General features: G+C 40.9%; 1 protein-coding gene across 2 annotated transcripts in view; it reads left to right on the top strand.

Moving 5' to 3' along the window:
- PTPRT (protein tyrosine phosphatase receptor type T) overlaps positions 1–21050 on the top strand; it is a 453762-nt gene that overhangs the window by 291356 nt on the left and 141356 nt on the right. For both annotated transcript variants that reach the window (XM_040608979.1, XM_040608978.1), the window contains exons 8-9: positions 8524–8820; positions 10151–10260. In XM_040608979.1, the coding sequence (XP_040464913.1) occupies positions 8524–8820; positions 10151–10260 (407 nt within the window). The remainder of the gene's footprint in view (positions 1–8523; positions 8821–10150; positions 10261–21050) is intronic.

Raw genomic sequence — 21050 nt, 5'->3', positions numbered from 1 at the left:
GCTGGTCCTGCCCCTTACACTCTGCGTTCCTCACTATGCTGTGGCACAAAGTTACTCTGCTTTATTTTTGTTTGAGCTAAAAGTGCAACCGTATCCTAGGAAGAGGGCAATTATTGGGCTAAGTGCAGTGAATTGATGTTGTTCAGAGCAAACTTTTGTCTGTCCTCTGCTATCCCAAAGAGCATCTACAGCATTTAGAAATGATCATTTGTTCAAATACGTACGTTCACATAAGAGCTAACCATCCATGGCGTTAATGGCATTGCATTGTTGACTTCAGCACCCTAGTGGAAGAAAGACATGAGCATGAAATTAGAATCAAACAGCTGGTCATAAATTGTATCTAAACCCTTTCTGAAAACTTCTTTCTGGAATACATTGCCATCAGCACTCAGCTGCAGGAATTTGAAAGTCTCAGTCTAGGTAAGGGAATAACTGCAAAAAGAAACTGGTTGACGTAAAGTTACAGTCTCTGTCCTCTTTTCCACGAGCTGAATTTCCAGCCACCCTCTCCTAAGGATTCCCTATCGGTCTAGCCTTATTTTTGGGGTTGTGACATATTCTACTTTGCTCTAAGTAATTATCCGATCTAAGTGATCTTAGCAACTGAAAATTTTGGTGGTGGTTGGTTGAGGGTTTTTTTTCTTTCTTCTGCCAATATGGCATGCTGTAGGGAGAAAATCCCTTTAGATGTCATCAAGTACAGGGAATCAGCTAGTCCCCATCACAGAGAGATTCCTTTTTACCCATAGCTGGTGAAAAAGGGAGTTGCTGCTGCTCCTGAATCTTGAGGGGAAAAAAACCGTATAAACCTCAAGTTGTTCAGGGTGATTAGGATATTTCAACAGTGCCCACAAAGCCAATGTTTCATCAGCTCATAGCTCCTTCTGCTAGATCTACAAGTAGAAATGGGGTATTTTTTTTTTTTTTTCAAAGACAGAATTCTGAAAGACCACAGAGAATTTTTCTTGCAGATTGCACAGACATAAAAGGAAGCCACAGTTACAAATGAGAGAAAACCTATCAGCAAGAGCAGTGCTTTTCTCTTCTGTGCAGAATAATTCGACAGACCCATGGCTGTGTAGAGGAAGCCTCTCTTTTACCTACTATTTTGATTACCTTATTTATTTTTATGGCAGTAATTTATGTTTTGTAAGGAACCAGCTTATATATTATTCTCATCTCTTCTACTTATTCCATTTGAAGATAACAGCAGAAGTACACAGAGGAAGAGGTAATAAAAATAAATGCACATGCACGATAATAAAGCAAATATTTTAAATAAATATTTTACTTATGCATCATAAAATAAATTTCTAAAACCCACACATTTTCCTTTTCCTTGACAAAAAAAAAAGTGACTTACCTGTCTTTGTAGTCTCACTTTTGTTAGCATATTTAATTATGCTTTTGTATTTAATCATCATAATGCTCAAAAACGTATGGTTCGTTCCCAGCCATGGAATACCACTGCTATGTTTATCCATGATAGATGTTTTTAATAAAACCAGTAATTACCCTTTATTGTTGTTTTAAATTACTATTTTTAAGTTTGTAAGGGAACAATACTTTTAGATATAAGAAGGAGAAAGCTTTCATTTTACCATTTCATAACACAATGGGGGAGGGGGGGCGGGGGGGGGGATATCCATTTAAACAGATGCTAGTAAACCTTTTTTTTTTTTTTTTTTTTTTTTTTTTTTTTAAAAAAAAAAAAGTAGTGCTTAATTAACTTGAAGTTGTTTACAAGTGGCAGCTGTGCTCTGGCTGTAGGCTGGAGCGGGCACAGGTAGCAGTGCAGGCTGCCGTGTGCCCCTGCTCCGGCGGGCTTTGCTGCTCGCTGGACCTTGGGCATGTGCCAGCCTGCGGGCTTTCGGTCTGTGAGAGCGACAGGTATGTTTTGTCACAGATTGAAAGGTCTGCCAAGTTTCTCAAACATTACGTAGATCTAGGCTCAGCTTAAAGGCATGTGGTTTGATTTTTCTGTTTTGCTTTTTCTTTTTTTTTCCTTTTTTTTTTTTTTTTTTACAAGATTGTGCTATGAGGTCGGAGGATATTTAATGGGAGTTGTAACGTATCAATTATTTTCCCTTTTTTTTTCTTAATCATGTGTTTCTTTCAGTGCAGAATTCAAAGCAACTGAAACAAAACTAGATTAATCAAAAAATGAAGATGATGTGCTGTGAACTGAAGTAAAATGATTGTGTTAACTGCTGGGAGGACTCAGTCCCTGGCTTATCTAAGCACATACTCAATCTAACTTACTTCATCTTTTATAATAGATTCAGCTGTGTGGCAGGGCTCCTCCTTCATTGCTCAGAGAATGCCATAAAATAGCCAATTTTAGTTCATAAGCTGTAATGAGATCTATTTCTTTGAGTATGACTTCAGGTTTAGTTGATTGTAGGTATCTCAACAAACAGGTTGGTTGTTCTCTGGTGATTTTGTTGCATCAGTCTCATTCCTTTTTTCTCTTTTCTCTGTTGAAGTCTTCTTTCAGAACATGCCTTGCTGTATAGTTGCTGGCTTTCAGTTTTGTCTACAAGGTCTTTGGACCAGTGATTATATCTGCACTGGTTTTGAAAAAAAAAAAAAAAAAAAAAAAAATCAGAACCCAATATTAGGGAGATATTCTTTCTTCAGAAAAGGGCAAAGCCAAAACACTTTTACAGTATTGAAAGACTAGCAAACTCTGCTTAATCAGTGTTTTTATCTGTCATGTCTGAAAAGGCATTTAAACCTCATTCAGGCTCAGAAGGCATTGAAATATGATGGGCAGCAGCTGTGAGAGTTGTGACGCTCAGCAAAGGAGCTCTGTCACAGAAAGACGTGCTGCACTTCAGGGATGGACAGACTTGTCTGTCATTCTGAAATGTCCACGTATAGGACATTGATATGGAAGGTGTTTATGGAACAATTCATCTGTCAGGATCTCTTTGAAGAGATGAAGAGCACACACTGCAGAGTTGGTTGTTCTATCTTGAAACATCACACACACTTGAATTGTGCATTCCAGGTACAGTGCTTGAATGCTTTTGCTCTCTTTATCTTGCTATGTATTTTAATAGAGGGTATGTTTCCCTAGACTTGTTTCAGCCTGTAGAAATTCAAGAGGAGGAGGAGGAATAGGGAATAAAGGTGAGATAGAGAAGGCTTCAGCTCTAATCTAATACCTGGAGTAAAACCACTGTCAGACACATGACTTTGCTGTTTGTTTTTTCATCTATAGAACAAGAACCAATATCTTTGAAGACCATCCTAACTGTCAATGTATCATCATTAGGAGTTTGTTGCTGTTGCATGAAAAATGGCCACTGTATCAATTTATTGTGAGAGTGCAATATTCTATGCAGTTCGCAATCATTCTGTGATACTACCAAATCTATATTTTGAAAATGCAAATGAATTTAGATATTTTCTGGGCTACAGAGAAGAGGTTGTGCCATGCTGGTAATTGGGACAACACAAGTTTTGGTCTTACTAACTACCAGCTCACCCAGTCTTTTCCTTGTCTCCCCCCAGTCTTCCTAGGAGGAAGGGATGGAGACCTTACTGGGGTGCCCAGATGTTGGTTGGCCTGCTGAGGTCAGGGTGGTTGGCTGATGAGCTCAGGTGTGGGTATGTTGAGGGGAAGGCAGGAATCAACCTCACACCTATTTTTCTTCTCTTTCTGTACCAGAAAGCATCATCAGTTGAGGACGCAGAAAGCTGTCGTACCTGTCATGCTCATTTTTCTTCCCTTTGTGCAGTTTCAGTCTCTGTAACCTACTGCTGGGAAACAGCATTTAATCAGTGGATGCCCGCACTGCTAATAAACTCTGCCTCCTGCTCTCCACAGGGCCAAGAGACATGGGCACAGGGCCTCCAACAAGTATGGACATCTTCTGTTCGATGTCATGTCTTTACTGACAGCAACAATTTCTTGCAATTAGGCTCCTGCAGCAGGTAGTTAATCTGGGTGCAGCAGCTGATTGTCTCTATAACTTCGCTGCTCAACTTGAGCTTCACGTTCAAACCCCAGTGTTTCACCATTGCTTCCTTTCCTCTTTGCTCTTCTCTTGATGGAGGGGTATAAAGCAGAGACAACTGTTATTAATGATCTAAATCAACTTTTGCTTTTCGATACATCACCTTGAACAAGATGAATACAGTGAACAAAATGAGATCTGTAACACTCAATAAGGAAAGAGCAAAGCCAGGCATAAAAGTCAACTTTTCTGTAAAATTGTGATAGCAGAAAATGCAGTTCCTGGACGTTGCAGGTCACTGCTGGGTCAAAAGTATCTGCTTACCTGGACTAAGGACTGAGAGCTCAGCTGAGGGATCACCAGGAGAGTTTGTTTTATTCTGGCTGCTTGTACATCACAAGTGCTTCAAAAAGGTTCCTGGCCCTGACTGTTTGCAGCACTCTAACAGTAATGATGGGTATTGAAGCACCAGTGGGAGATGTGGTATTAAAAAATATTGTTCAGACCTTGATTTCCATGTGAACTTTCAAAATGTAATTAATGGTTCAAGCAGGCTGAAATAGAAATACAGCATTTGCACAGTGAAATCTCAGACAACACTATTTTCTTTGTATGGGCTCAAGTATAGTTCTAATAGAATCATAGAATCATTCAGGTTGGAAAAGACCCTTGAGATCATCAGGTCCAACCGTTACCCCAGCACTGCCAAGCCCACCGCTGACCCATGTCCCCAGGCACTGCTAGGGGGATGGGGGCTCCACCACCTCCCTGGGCAGCCTGTGCCAGTGCTCGGCCACCCTTTTGGTGAAGTTTTTCCTCAGATCCAGTCTAAGCCTCCCCTGGAGCAACTGGAGGCTGTTTCCTCTGGTCCTGTCGCTTGTTACCTGGGAGCAGAGACCGACCCCCCTGCCCACAGCCCCTTTCAGGTGGTTGTAGGGAGCGATCAGCTCCCCCCTGAGCCCCCTCAGCCGCCCCCATCAGCCTTGTGCCCCAGCCCCCGCCTGTCCCTGGACACGCTCAGCCCCTCCCTGTCCCCCCCCGAGCGAGGGGCCCGATCCTGCACACAGATTAGACTGGTGGCAGCTGTTTCAGTGCTCGTGACTCTTAAGAGTTTCCTTTAGGTTTTCCAAAGTCTCAGAAAACAAAAAATTTTACTTTGGTTTATGCAGGTTATACCGATGTCTTTTCATATATGATCTCTCCAGTATTCAAACTGGGCCAGTCTGCTTCTGTCTTGCTTTGGTACTTATTTTTGTACAGCTGAATCAGAGATACATATTAGCAGTTTTTCTTACACTAGCCAAGTGCAAGGTGTAAAAATGTTCAGTTTTTTTCTTGCATTATTTGGAAGCTCTGATTCCAAGAATACAGAAATACTTTGTCCAGTTTCAAATATATTCACTACCATAAGAGGACTGTAGGTCACTTATAAACAATTTTAGTTTTCTTGTTTCTTTTGGGGGAAAATAAGTCATTATGACATTATGAAAAATGGGTGGTGTTAGATAGTAGAGTGCCAGGGATAGGACATACAGACCTATCGAGATTGTGTATTTACAAAGCTAAAATGAGGAAGGAATTAAATGGAGAAGGTAGTAGGACCACTGTCCTTTAAAAACACCAGTACAAAATCTCACCTTTGAAAATGAGTTTCAATATTTTATGCTGCAGAGGAAATCAATGTGGCAACAGGAAAACATTTCCAAAATTACGTAGTCTCGGGTTTCAATAAAAAGAGATTGAAGCTGAAAGAAGGGAGCCAGAGAGAATAAAATGCTTTCCAGGTCCAGCTTCTATTTGTTGATTTAATTCCAGTTTGGTTTTTTCCTCTCTGAACCTAAAGTTTAAATAGTTTTTACTTATTTATTTCCCCTTTGCTCAATAAGCTGGAATCAAGTCTCTACAGCTGCAGTCGGAGACTCCTCAGGTTTATGAATATTTATGAAACCCGCACCCCTTCCTGCTGCCACGGCGAGCTGTGCAGCACTGGCATCTCATCTCGGTTTTACACCGAACTGAAAAATCTCAATGTTTTAGGACTAGCAGCCTGAGAACCGATAGTTCATGGGAGAATGTGGTACGTTCTATAATTGTGTAGTTGGGTCTGGACTGTGTTTGTAATCTGTATTTTAACTTCTTGCTTGTAAGTCAAAGTTAATAGGCTGGAAACTCCATTGAAAAGATTGTGTTGCAAACCCGAAGGAGGGGCCTCCAGGTGTGCCTCAGAGCATTTACAGTAAAATTTTGAGTAGGATTGGAGACTGGTTGATACAAAGCAGCTTCCAGGACTTACAGTTTTGGGTAAGAAAGGAAAGGGCAAAAGGCAAACAAGATGAAAAGCAAGTTAAAAACTGCAGATAATCTGCCGTAGTCCGGGTTTTGGACGTATGGCTTGGTGAGATGATGCTGAATCAGAGTTGTTCATTACCCACTGATAAAGTCAGTGCATCTGACGTCAATAAACCAAGCACTCTATAATTGCCCATTCATTCCATAACATGACTGACTTAAAGAAAATAACTGTAATTAAAAAAAAAAAAAAAAAATAGTGTTAACATGGAGGTTAATTGCCGTGTTCATCTGCATTGTTGTCTTGGCATGAAATGTTTTTGCCAGGTCTCAGCCACATTCTGGGCTGGGGTCTGGAGTTGATCATTTGGTGTAATGTGGAGGCTTCAGGACAAGCCTCTGCACGTGGTTTTGTTTTTTCTTTCATTTCAGTGCAACTTGGAATGAGGCTTGTGTTTACCTTTACCATTGCAGATGCTGAAAGATTTCTCAGAACTATTTTTTTGTTCACCTGATTTATCTATACAGTTCATCTACAGAAATGTTCTTTTCATGGGTTTATAGTAACTGGATTATTATCACCTAATGTTAAGTATATGTGTGTATATTTATACATGCAAACTCTGTAATTTCTAAATTACAATTTTTTTGACACCCACAGTACTAAAGAATCTTATTTAAGAGGTATTTTCTGGATGCTAAGGGACTGACGTGACTTATATGGAATCTTAAACCAGTTGTTAGCTTTAGACCCCTGGTCCTTTAATATCCATCCTATTTCAGTCGTGGCTCTGTGTGTGTATCTATATAAAGATTCAGAACAGTGTTCATTTCAGAAATAGCTATTTTCCCATTGCCCGTCACTAGGGATTTTTTAGAAGTAATACAGAATATCCTGGTGGTTATAGTGTATTTTCTGCTTATGCATTAGCAGATTGAAGTCAGAATGGCTGATTCGTGCTTTACCTTCTAGAATTACTACAAAGCTTTTTCTCCACTTTAATTATCTTCCAAAAAAAGCATAACTAGTATTTGGGAATCCTTGTGACTTTTTTTTTTTTGTTCCCATGAAAATGTTCTGTTCCTTTCAGACGCTGAAATCGTGAGAGAACATGAGAAGTGGGCGAAACACTAAATTGTGCTATAAATCAAGAAACTTTATGTGAAGTTATGTATTTTCTAATTACCTTGCTTACATATATATTGAGCAAAAAAGCAAATGAGATACACAAGTTGAAGAAATGTCAGATAAACAAACTGTGACATGTAGTATTATTACCATCTGACATATCTCAAACGCTGACTTTACTCACTCATCCTTCATTTTTTATATCTGCATATCTAGCAGTGCATGCATTTATATTTTATATAAAGGGCAGTGTGTAGTCAGAGCATTTGAGTTATGCTGTTAAAAATAAATTAAGGAACAGCAGGTGAAAATGATTCCTACACATGAATATTCAAACTGTACCTCAGTCAGATACTGTAAAAAGAATAATGCAGAGCAGTGAAACTTTGGTGGGGCCAAGGCATCGGTATGATCTGAAATAAAAATTTTACTGGCACAAGGTTGAGATGAGTCGGAAGACTTACTCAAGGAGTGGCATGATCTGCTTGTATCCCCCGCTGCCAAAACATTCAAGAGTTTAAAAAACCCGAGGGGGCAGTATCACTGGGGTGTTGAAAGTCTGACAGTCAGGCTCTTCGTCTTGATTCTTACACCCTTGTGCTTTATCTCTGAGCAGAATGGGTGTGGGGTTGGCAGGAGGGTGCAGGGGCTGTGTAGCTAAATGCAAAGCTGAGAACTTGAGTTCACGCCTCCTCTGGCAGCCCTTTCCTGGGTATTTGCATCGCTTGGGGCTGGACTCACCAAGATACTTGGGTACTTTCAAGGAGACCAGCAGGTGCCTTTTTTTTTTTATTATTTGGTAAGTGGGACTTACTTTCACACCACTTCCCTGCTGAAATGAATCATGCTGCCGTTGTTGGAATCAGTGAGGTTTCACAGGAGTCAGGAGCACGACCACTGGTCAGGGCTCCGTGACAAGGAATTTTCGGGGAAATCTCAGGAGCCAGAACTCATTTGTGGATCTGACGTTTGTTTCCCTTCTGTTTATACATGGTAACTGCAAAAACATTCAGCACGGTGATGTACTTGGATGCTCTAACAACATGAAAGGAAACATATTAAGGAAACACATTAATGGATCACTGACTTCTTTTAGTGTCAAATTATATTGTATTTATTTATTTGTTTGCTTCACAGATCCTGTCCATGGCCCACAAAATGTGGAAGTTGTTGATATTCGCTCCCGGCAGCTCACGCTGCAGTGGGAGCCCTTTGGTTACGCGGTCACCCGCTGCCACAGCTACAATCTCACAGTCCAGTACCAGTATGTGTTTAACCAGCAAAAATTTGAGGCAGAGGAGCTCATCCAGACATCTTCCCACTACACCCTGCGAGGTCTGCGGCCCTTCATGACCATCAATCTGAGGCTGGCCCTCTCTAACCCCGAGGGCAAGATGGAAAGTGAGGAGCTGGTTGTGCAGACCGAGGAAGATGGTAAGTCACGTTGGCTTCCTCGCTGGCTTGTTTTTTGGGAGAAGACTAATACTTTCAAGTTGTAAATAGCAACATAACTCCCTGTCCCATCAGACTTATAAATGGCTTCTCTGGACAGTGTGTGTGTTATGCAAGCAAAACTTGTAGGTGTAAATATTTTCCATTTCACAGCCGCGTTCTTGAAAGGGCGAGGGTCCCTGAAGTGCTTCCAAATGACAAACGCCAGCCTGAGCGGTTACCAAGCAGGGGCAGGTTTAATTCTATAGAGTCACGTTCTGAGTTGCCCATCACCCATGGAGCAGCTTCCTTTGTCATACGGGCAAATGTAATCCTGGCATTTGTTGATTTTTTTTTTTTTTTAATTATTTTTTTTGTGCTCTCTTGACTATCTCAAAAGGAAGCATCATGTCTTCTTTCCAAAACGTAGCTTTTCTTAATACTGACCTTCTGGATGTAGCACTTTGTATGTGTCTCAGAAGCTAAATTCATTTGGTGTTAACTCTTCTGTTCTTGGTACCAAAGACCTGGGTTTTTCAGCTTTAAAGCATTATTATCCCATCTGGGCTATTTCAGACCAAGGACTGACATAGCCGACAAGCCTCTGTTCTGTCTAATGTCTTAAAAAAGGAACGTTCCTCCCCTGCTGGGGCTGTAAGGAGCTGCTGTCCGAAGTTTCGCTCAGCTGAGAGTGGCTCTTGCAGCCCAGTATTTCACACAGGGGGACATGAGGGGGTGGCAGATCTTTCAGAAAAATGAGCAGGGTTTTTATCAGACTTGGGAATGCGGTTAGTTAGTTATCATCCACAGCATTAAAATTTTGCTTGAGTCAGTGGATTTTTTTAGCTGGCCTTGTAGGCATAATGAAATATAAATCTTACATTGTTACTTTACTAAGGAAATCAATCTTTCGTATCGATGAAGGTGTTCAGCCCAGTAGCATCTTCATGCCAAGGTGCAATCTGGCTGTTTAGGTGGATGGAGATTTGCTGTTGTGTGGGCGGAGAAGGACAAATTAAATTCCCTGCTGCTGCTGTACTGTACTGGAATAAGGACGTACCAAAATTAGCTTCATGTTTTCATGGATGCTGGTTTTATTTATCACTTAGTGGTTATGTTAGGGTATTCTTATTTGAACCAAAGGCTGGAATGGTAATGCCTTGAAGGATTTTTTTTGTTTTAGTTGCTATTTTATTTCTGGCTTTTTTATGTTCAGCTTTGAACTTGCTGTCTGGTGGCCTTTTGGTACCTTCTCATGTGTGTGCAGCTGCAGCTGGGAGCAGCTTCTAACACAGGGGGGTTTAGCTTCTGTTTGTTTGTTTTTTTCCGGTAGTTCCTGGACCCGTTCCCTTGGAATCCATCCAGGGAGGACCTTTTGAAGAGAAGATCTATGTTCAGTGGAAGCCTCCGAATGAGACAAATGGCATCATTACACTCTATGAGGTGAGGAGAACAGATTGCTGTCAAGGAATACATGCCATAGGGCCCTCTTCATACGTGTTTAAGCCAATCCTGAGCTCTGAAACATTTCAGCAGGTGCTAAAAGAAGCCCGATTAAAATAGATAAGAAGCTTCAAGACAGTCTGCTGCTACACTGAAAAAGTTTTCCAGTTCAAAAAAGAAAAAAAGATTTCTTTACCAATATTTGTGGCAAAATGAGAGCCATACATTCCCCCATGCCTCAGGTGTTCAATTCCTACCCTTTTTTCTTCTCCACTGTCTCCAAGGTCTGTGTCCTTTCTGGTGTTTTTTTTCCTGAAGTAAATTTCTGTTGTGTTTTATACCTAAATACTGCAACTAATTTCTATCTGCCTTTGCAGTAGTCATAACACTTCCTGGCATTCTTAGCAAAATATAGCCATTAAGTCTTGTCTTACAGCATTCTTATCGAATCTTTCAACGATACATCTATCCAGCCCAAGCACTTTCCCTGCCACCAAGCAAAATATACATCAGGTTATAGGATAATCACTGACCATCCTATGCTGGATGAAAAAAAAATAATAATGTGATTTTAGAGTGTATCAGAGGAGTTATTTCTTGTTAAGGTAAGGAAGCATTACTGTTACGTGCTTCTGGTGAGACTACCATAATGTCATGTACACCTAAATATGTGGAAAAGGAATATAATAGGACTGCTTTAAAGGATCACGTGAAATGAGAGACCATCCTATGAGACGAAGTAAAGGCACTTTTATTAAATAGTAGGAAGTAGTGCACCAATGCTGGCAGGGCATATTTTAGTGTATAAGTTCAGCATTTACCACAGTAAGATTAGAAAAAGTGAAAAATAATTTTGCATTTATGGTGATGTAAAAATCCTCCCTGTGGACTTGTGTAGCATTTTCCAATACAGAGGGGCAAGAAACACTTTTTTGCTTTCTCTTTTATCCTGTTTGAGTGTAAGAAGCAGCTCCGCCATCACCAGTGAGGTTCTGCTCCTTTCCTCTTCCCATCCACCTTATCAGTTTGGAACAGCATGTCTTGTAACATGTCACTCCTCGATCTCCTTGCTAACACTGGCTGTCTCTATCACAGTCATGGTCAAATGGAAAAAAATCAAGCGGGTTTAGCATCAATGAGTTCTTACACTACAGCATGAGGAAGAGATAGCAACTTTCTCCTGGGCTTAAATGTAGCTGCCCTTTTAAGTCATCTCTCCAGCTGGCTCACAAAGGGTAGACTGAATTTTGTACGGTAAGACTAAATAAATGAATAGAAGTTCCTCTTGCTAATTTTGTGTCATTTCAGCCATGAGGTAATCCCCAACTAAGCAAGGAGTCATTTTTGGTTGGTCACTATTAAGACATTTGTGGAAATCTGTGCAGGTTACATGCCACTGTCTATAGTAGAATAGAACTAACCCTTGCAATTTCATGTTTTTTGAAGGGTGTACTACAGGCTATCCTGTGTCCGTGTAAGGAATTACGCAATAAAGCTGTCTGTATTTTTAAAGAATTAATCTGAATATAATCAGTTGCAAAGTCATTGTTTTTTCTGGCAATGCAGGTGACCTATAATAGAACACATTTAAAATAATCCAAGTCAAATGATGCAAAAATAACTCCTTTTAATTTTTAAAGAGGCAGTTTCCTACTAAAATGTTGCCTTAGGCTCAGCTCATTGAAAGGACTTCAGCAATCTGAGTAGCTTTTCTGGCTGAGCAGCTGCATAGAGATACTTTAATGCCTCCAGGGTAGTGATGCATCATGACAGTGTCTTTGCCCCTCAAGTCATATCATTGCTCAAGTCTCAGTAGGGGCACAAATGATTTTTTTCTTTTCTGATAATGATTCTATGCATATTTGGCAGCTGAAGCCAAAGAGAAGTCAAGGTGAATTCAAACTCTTCCGCCTTTTCCTTCTCCCTCTCATCTTCAAAGGGATGAAAATTCAAGTGTTAAAAATACCAGGAGAACCAGAGTGCCCAAAGGGTGTCATGAATGGAAATGTTTTCCTTTCCTCTCCCTTCTTACATGTAAAAATTCATACAGAACATTCCCATTCTCCATAAGACCCTGAGATGAGTTCATTAGCTGGAGATAAAAATAAAGATGAGCTGTTCCACATAACCGGGAGAGCTGGCCACAGCATCCTCAGGGAAGCTGTCAGGCTCTTCAGTCTGTACCACAAGCCAATATAAGTGCCCATTTCAAGCCATGGGAGATCCTGGTTTCAAAATCACTTAGTAAATGAAGTACAGGTTTCTGCTCAGAAACATCTCATCCTGCTACCTGCAATTGAAGTTTAATCTTCATAAAAAATACTGAGACTCTTCCAGTATTGTCCAGCTGATTGCATCTTCTGTATTGCTTGTTTAATCCCTAGCCTATTACAGATACTTAAACCTGCACCTTTGTCTCTACTGGTGTTATTTTAAGATTTTGTGCCATGTGTCCAGGACCAAAGTAATTCCTCAGTAGCAATGACATCCTAAGTGTTGCTTTAGACAGGGTTCAGGCATTTTGCGGTATCAGCAGAACCTTACACTGCTTTGACAGAGGTCAGCTGGCCTATTGGTTAAAGGGGGTAGGGGGGAGGGGAAGGCTAATGGTTCACCTCCGATAGGTTTTCAGTTCTTTCCTGTGGCCTACAATACCGATCCAGGTAGAAGCAGAAGGCTTTGATGACAACAGAAGAAAAAAAGGTCAAACTATGAACTTGTGCAGCAGTACTCTAATGAGGTGTGTGTCGGGAGCACGGTTCCTGAGGCCCATCCCCAGCCGTGGTGCTCTGTCACTGGGAGAAGCTGGGAGGCTCAGTGATGCGCTAGCAAAGTTGCAGCTATCGAGAAACTGCAAACGTGTTGCAGTCGTTAGGGAGAAACAAACCCAAAAGCCTACCAACATTTATTGAAGAAAGATTCCCTGCAAAGTACAGTTCGAGAAATATGACTTTATGAATTTGAGTTAGTGCTGTCAGGTTCTACGTTACACCTGGAAGCGTGTAGCTGGCTAGATTCACATGTAGGTCTTGTGCAAGTGATGGTCTCTCAAACTCCCTTGGGCATAAACCCTCCTATTGAATCAAAACCCCTCTTTCTCTATAATAGTTCCCTCCTTACCATCACCATCAAGATCTGACTTGTATCTGGATACTGTATTTTCTCTCTAGTTCTGTTAAAAAAAAATAAAATAAATGTAAGTTTCTAAAATGCTTCCAAATAATCACGCTGTCTATTCTACTTACATCCCACTTGCTTTTCCTTGGGACAGATTTTCTTCTCAGATCCCTAACCATTTTTGCAGTTCCCTGCCAGGCAGACTTCCATATCACACAAAGTGCCATTGCAGTTTGCATGCACGCTGCTTACATGCCAACTGGGCTGAAATTCAGCAGCACAACCTTCAGCAAGTCATTTGGCAGCCGGAATCACTAATTTCATAATGACTGAATGCTTCTAAAGAGCCTAAACAAAATGGAAGGACCTTAATGAACCTTTTTGACTTCTGCAAGTCTATTCTGATTGATATTTATCCTTCAAAATGCTATTGTAGCCTTTTAATAAAGGTGCCCATAGCCTTGCATTTAAAACTGGTTTTAAAAAAACCCCTGTGTTCAGCTGGAGGATTAATTGTTTCACTGGGTACAGCCACAGCTGGATTTTTAAACAAAGGAACCTTCCAGATCCCCAAATCAGTATGTAATTGCAGTCTGTTTCTAGGGAGCAGCAACCTCTTGTTCAAGGGAACTTGGAAAGCTCCGGGAATTGCAAGTCAGTTAATCAGTATGCTGAAAAGATGGGGGTATGAGCTGTGTAGAAAGCAAGCAATGGAACGCTTCATGCCGGGGGTGTTAGGGGAGCACAGCAAAGCAGTTAATAACGTCAGCAGGTGTCAGTTGATCTGTCCAGCGACGACAGCCGTTGGGAGATGCCCAGGCTGCTGTTGCAAGGATGCAGCACTATGGAGAGAAAGCTCGAGAGCTCTAGTAGTCATGTCCCCAGGTAGCTTCAAGGTGTGTAGGCACTTACATGAGACAAGTAGATCAATCTGTGTTCAGAAACACAGCTAAACAGCGATAATGGATTTTGCTGGTGCACTGGTTTGAGTGGAAGGCTCTACAGAGATGTTTTTGCATGTGACACTCACGAAAGAGGTGTTATTACAGCTGTCTCTCACAGCAAGCTGTGAGTGGCAGAATCTAATAATATTGTAATAAGTCCTGTCCCCCCTTCAGTCTCCTGGCAGACTGAAAGCACCAAAACTTGTTGATATTTTTTTTTTTCCCATTAGTCCTGAAAATCTGCTATGCTTTAAAATCCCTAATAATCAAATGCTACTTATTGTGCTTATATGTGTGGGAGTTCAGCTTCAAAGCCTTTGTGTACAAAGACATGCAACAAAGATTAGGTGGGTTTTTTTAATTTATTTTTTTTTAATCCTGAGTGTGTGTAAAGTCAAACCACCATCAAACAGCAGAAAGACCTATGCTGTCATTGCACTGCAGGAACAAGCAACCTAATTTAAGGTATGGACCAGGTTTGGCACTTAAATTCTTCTGCTTTTAGGTGACATGAGGTTGTCTCCGGTGTCTGTTCTATAATCCACATTGAAGTGTTTCGGATACAAGTGTGGACCCAGATATTTTGTGCAAAATTGCATTTTGAAAATGTAAATGAGCAAAACTTATTTATATCTCATTTCCCTGTTTGTCTGGGGAGCTTGAAGCTTATGGGGGCACACTCAATAAGTGATGTTGCCTTTCACCTTTGTAAATATATTTTCCATGTGTAACCTATTTTTCAGAATTCTTAGATTTTAGAATATTTTACCTTTAAAAGGGAAAGAAGTTAAAAAAAAAAACCAACAACCCCCAAACACTTAGCATTCCTGTCTAAAATATTTGTCACATTACTTGAGGGAAGGCTTGTTATAAGATATTGCGATCCTGGAAATATGGAAAGGGTGGCTACAGTATATTCGGCTCCTTGGCTGGAAAAACGACTCTCAGCCTGCTGAAGTCCTTTCAGTGAGCCATGCCTGAAGGCAGCGTTTAAACAGCAAGCTGTCTTTTTCAACGTTGTAAGGTGTAGTCTTGTAATCACTTATGTTCTCGTCTTTACAACTATTAAGTCCCATGTGGGTTGCACATGAGTCTTGGGAAAAATAAGGATGCATTTTCACCTTCTGACTAGCTAGTTTTCTCAGTCACTGTTTCTTGAAATGCCCCTGTTTAGATGCCAGGAATAATAATGTAAGGGACTTTCATACACAATCCCAGCTCTTTAATGGGGTGCTTGGAGCCTAGTTCCTCTAATCCCAGTGGATTTGAGTTTAAATTGCACTTCAGAGTTTACAGATCCTCTTAGTTGCCATGTAAAATTGCAGTCTGCACTTCATCATCTCTCCGGTTGCCAATGTGCCATTTCTTCTCGATCACTTCAGTCACTTTTTCTCTGCAGGTGAGGTCATTACACGGGAACTGCCTCTTAGAGGATCATGCATAAGGTCAATATTTGTGGGATGCACTGCCTGCATTTACAGTAGGATGGAAATAAATTTCTTCCACCTCTGACCCCTGAAAGCGCATACTTATTATATAACACAAAGTCTGATTATCTGGTGTGATAGCTACAGCCACTGCATGGATATGCATGCATTTCTATTCTTAGCTCATTTTTAAGCTACTTGGGAAACCTGAAATTTTTAGGATAAAATCTTCCCTGCTAATAGGTGTAGCAAAAATAAAGTTTCATGGAAAATCCGAAAGGCTTGGGAAGTCAACTTGGTTTAGTCATTTGTTTATTTAAAGGCTTTTTTTTTTTGTCTAAGAGTGAAAAATGGCTCCCACAAGAAGGAAAGCAACAACCATGAAATCTTGCAACCAATTTATATAAAGCTCTACAGTCGAAATAGTAGAAAGATGACAATTCTCGGAAATTGCCTTCAGTGAGAAGTGGCTTTGAGTGTTCCCATGAAAATCAATCATGTTACAGCTTCTCAGTTGTATTCTGTGGATGCATGATACTCCTGGGATGCGGCTTTCTCACTTAAGCTCACTAAGTGTGCACTGAAGGAAGTCCATGCTACACGCAGCTGGCTGCTGCATTTAGCTGAACATTAAGAGAGCATTAAGGAGACACTGTTAAGTGCTCAAAACCCAGGAAATGATCAATTATGGATTGTATATCCAGTGGTAGCTTTATCACTCATCTGTAAGGGCATTTGACAATGCAGTCTTCACACAGTTGCAGATTATTCTTCGTTCATCTGCAGCACTAATGTTGTTTTCCTTTGACACTGGATTTATACAGTGTCTTCTACTGCAGTACATTGTTTGTCCAGAGTCCATGAAAGTCAATTACACAGAGTGTTTTGCTGCATCTGGGCGATGTTGAATTAGAATTCTTTAATAACCTCAACTAGCAACGAAACTGTGTGGCCATGTGTAACCTGTTCCAAGTTTGAAACTTTGTCAGCCCTAAGGTGGCTACGTCATCCTTTCAGTTACATGTAAGGAAAGCTGTGCATATATACCCACCTAAATTAGTTCAATAGTTAATGGCTCTTAGTACAGATTTGCACTGGAAGAGGGCTGGGCTGGCTGAACAAGAATTATTTATTATATGGTTGCTGACTGTAGTATTTACTGAGCACTTGGTGGACAGGTTGGTTAGACGCTGCCAATGGTCTGGGCCACACTCGGTAAGGATTCAGGCCAGAATTCAGAAAATGAATGGTGCTGATTGTGCTGATTTATTATCTTTTCTTGGCAATTAAGAAGAGCTATAAATGCGAATATTGCTCCCATTCTTAGCAGGTTGGGATGCCGTGTCAGCCACAGACCCTGTTATTCAGTTTCTAGCAAAAGCAGAGCTTAGTGAGACAACTTTCCAGTGACATTTGGGGAGCACAAGGTCACAAGAAATATTATTTTTTTTTCAATCAGCAGAATCTCACATAAAGCTCCTTTTCCCCTTCCATGCTTTTTAGTAAAGTAATATGGCTTATAAGCTCCCTGTCAGCCCTAGAATGTGCTTGAGACACCCACGTGCCATAGACAGGGCATCCAGGGTGTCTTCTCTGATGCTGCAAGTGAAGCCTGCTTTACCTGCGTGCAATAACACAGAAGATATAAAGCTGCTGTTCTGGTGAAACAGGGTGGCTTTCCTTCCCCTGTGGCGTTTGGAAACATGAAATGCTGTGGTAGGACTGTGGTGGGTTGGAGCTGGGTTGTTTTAAGGCTGTTGTGGGGAGACAAGAGGAATTAGGCTGTGCTCTGCCTGGGGTGTCCGAGGGCTGGGGCTGCTGGCCCTTGGTGCTCCTTGCAGGGAAGGAGGATGGCAGCGAGGGATGCCCAGATGCAGGCTGCCTGCTCCTCGGGTGCTAAACCCCCTGGGGAAGAGCCTGCTGCATCTTTGTTGCGGCTGTTTCTCTCCATCCTGTCCCAGTTAAACACTACCTTAAACTTAGGAAATGTTTAAATGACTCCCTAATTGGGGATACTTTTCTGAATAAACACCTTAAATAGCTTTTGAACAAACTTCTTCAAATTATACAGAATTCTTAATTGTGCACTACTCACCGTTACTTGCAAAATATACTTAGTTTGGAAGCATTTGTTAATGATGCTCTTCCAAATCATATGGTTTTCAGTAACATCTTGATGAGAAAAATGAGACGACTTCTGAGAAACTCAGATGTCAGGGTTTTTTTAAATGTGTGACAACCTCCAGGTAAGTAGCGTACTGGTGTTATAAATAGTATGAATCAACTGTTTAAAAAAATTGCTTGATCAAGCTTTCCAGAAATAAAAGCATAATGCGGTCCCTTGAGCACCACAATTTCTTTGATTACCTTTTTATTGTTCTTTTGAAGCCAATAGACTTGCAGCAATATAAATCCCATGCAAATGAGAAGATACTTGGCTACAACAAAACTTTTTTTTAAAAAAACAAACAAACAAAAGAAAGAAAATTATTTCAGTGATTGTTTTGCACTCTTTTGAGACCAAACTAAGTGATAAGAACTGGGGAAAAAAACCCAAACCCAAGCCAACTTACTCTTTCTTATAATGCTTATAATGAAGTTCAAATTTAAAAAATCCTTTTGTAGATACTTGAACATCTTGTCTTTCTGCCTTCCAATGCTTTATTTTCTTTTCTAGAATATATACAATTTTATTCTATTCTTCTTTCAGACATGCTGTTGCCCTGTATTGGTTATCCAGGAAAAGAGATGATTCTTAATCCCGTTTCTTCCATCTAATATTTTCAAGTGCCAGTACACCTGGGCAGTTATGGTAACACCCGTAAAGCTCTATAACAGTTCCATATTCAGATCTTACAATATCTTGCTTGCCAAAATGTAGTAGTTAACTAACTTGAAAGCAAACTACAGATACGTGTTTGTACTTCCTTCCTAGGTGGTTGGGTTTTTTTCCCCGTTTCATCTTAGGGATTGCTTAATTTAGGAAATAGATAGGAGATAGGACTGAGAAATTCAGAAGTGGTGGCTTTGTCCTGTTAATTGGTGCAACTGAGGGACTGTGTAAAAAAGGAAAAGCCTGTTAAAATGATCTCATCGCCTTTAAAAGGAGGAGATGCCAATATTATGGTTCCTTTCGGGAAATTAATCTTACTGCTGTCCTTTGTGTGTGTGTAGTAGACCCGGTCTTTAACTGCCATCCTGCCATCCAGTGAGTGGGATGGGTTTGGGTTTGCTGTGCCCTCCTCTCACCACCGGCCTCTGCCGCCTTGCCTCCCTTGTTGCTTCTCCTTCTGCCCTCCCTGCTTGGTATTTATTTTTTTCTGATTTCTCTTCTCCCCGCTGTCCAGGTAGCGCTGCTGACAGCAGGGGTGGGACAGCTTTCGGAAGGCTGCTGGCAGCTGCCAGGCTCCAGCCCAGGAGAGCACGTCCTCTGCCTTTTGCTTCTAATTCAACTGCTTTTGTCTGAAATTGTGAGAATCGACTGAGGGTGAGGCAGACACTTGGAAAAGAAGAACAAATGGACAGTTTCAGCGTTAAGTGACTAAAAATATGTGGTCTTACAATTAACAGCTACAATAATAACCAGGACTGGTACTTTATCCTTAAATGTGGCAAAACCATTTTATACGTAGATGGGTCTTGCTTCTGTGACTTTATGCTGTGTAGGGAACAGGAGCCGTACGCGATATTGTTAGTGCTCCGTTGTGTTGGCCCGGGGTTTTGTTCACTGCTCACAGCTCTCGCTACCCCCAGTGTAGCATGGCAAGCCAGCTATGAGGTATATTAAGCAGCGCTTTCAGCATCAAGAGCTAACTGAGGAACAAGTATGGAGATTGAATAACCGCCTCAGTGCTGCGGTCCTATCAAAGCAATTTCTATAGTTGTCATTTTCTGCTATTAAACTGAACAATGAGGCTCTCCAATAAAATCATATGAAATAACAGCTCATTAAAAACTCTCCTTAATATATAGCATGCTAATTAATGTCAGTGGGGTGCAAGCTTGAATGGCAGAATAGACTATAATGTTTAGAAAGTAGGTAAAATAAAAGAAGATATTTTATCATTAATGACCTTTTAGTAAACCTAATGAAATCCTTAATGGCTTGAATACATTACTGAGGCGCTCCCAATTGCTTTGTTACCTACTCCATTCTTCCTCCCTTTCTCATAGACATTAAACTTGGTTTTATTTATGGAAAACAAAAAGCAATAAAGTCCCAAGGAAAAATGAATGGGAAGGAGTCATCTGGGGAAGGAGAGCAGATGAGACGTCCCAGCCCTGCTATGCTTGTTCCTGGCCAAGAGAAAAGCTGGGTGTAGGCTCATGTTATATCCCGTCTTGTCTATGTGTTGTCTGTGTTTGCGTTCGGGTTTAATTGGCTCCATGTTTCTGTGACTGTCAGTAAACAGGCTAGGGAGCGAACGGGCCACTTTTATTCATGGAGTCTCCCGAGGTTAATATTCATATTCATTCCTAGAGCTGTGCTATGGCTTTTTATACTGGAACCAGCCATGCTGTGCTTGTGCTGTGACTAAATTTAAGGACTTTCTTCTTCAGGGCTTTTAGTCTTTTGCATGTTGCCAGCCTTAAATATAACTTGCAAAAAAGCTGTTTAACTCCCCCCTAACCTTCTCCCAAAAGAAGAGAAGCACGGAAAAATGAAAGGCCTTTGCTTCCTCCCATTTCCTAGGTAAAATTTAGTGGGCTGTGGAGGGATGCAAGTGGCAATAACTGACTGGCTTAAACTGAGTTTCAAGATGGAAAATGTGCCCAGTCATCTGGTCATAAAATATATTCTTTAGTTCTGAAGTCCAACACTGGAGGATTGTTCACTAACCTGTTCACTAACTCGTTCCTGTTCATTAGAAGATAACTTTCTTCAAATTATTCCTTTTGTGTAACACTTGGTGCAATTAACTTTATTCTTGTACCCCAAATGTCTGAAACTACCTGATAAGATTGAAACTAATGTCCATCCCAGCCGCAATCCGAAGTCACCTGCAGTAGTAATTGTTCCTAAGAAGCACAGGCGGCTGGCGAGTCTTAGAAAAAAGAGCCCATGGCTTGCTGTGTAATCATGTTTCAATCAGCTTTATACAGCCATGAAATTGATTGTCCCACTGACGTACCGTACACTTCAGAGCAGATACTGTGCCAGGCAAGTTAAATCCTTATTTGGCTCCAAGCACACAAAAGAGGAGAGCTTTCTTGCTTCCCCTCCCATTCTCCCAAACCAAGGAGGAAGGGAGCACAAATCACCTTGAAATCAGAATTTGAGAGCGTAGCAGCATCAGCCAGC

The sequence above is a fragment of the Falco naumanni genome, chromosome 10 (genome assembly GCF_017639655.2).
Source record: "Falco naumanni isolate bFalNau1 chromosome 10, bFalNau1.pat, whole genome shotgun sequence".
Taxonomy (NCBI): domain Eukaryota; kingdom Metazoa; phylum Chordata; class Aves; order Falconiformes; family Falconidae; genus Falco; species Falco naumanni.
This window is presented reverse-complemented; position numbering and strand designations above follow the sequence as displayed.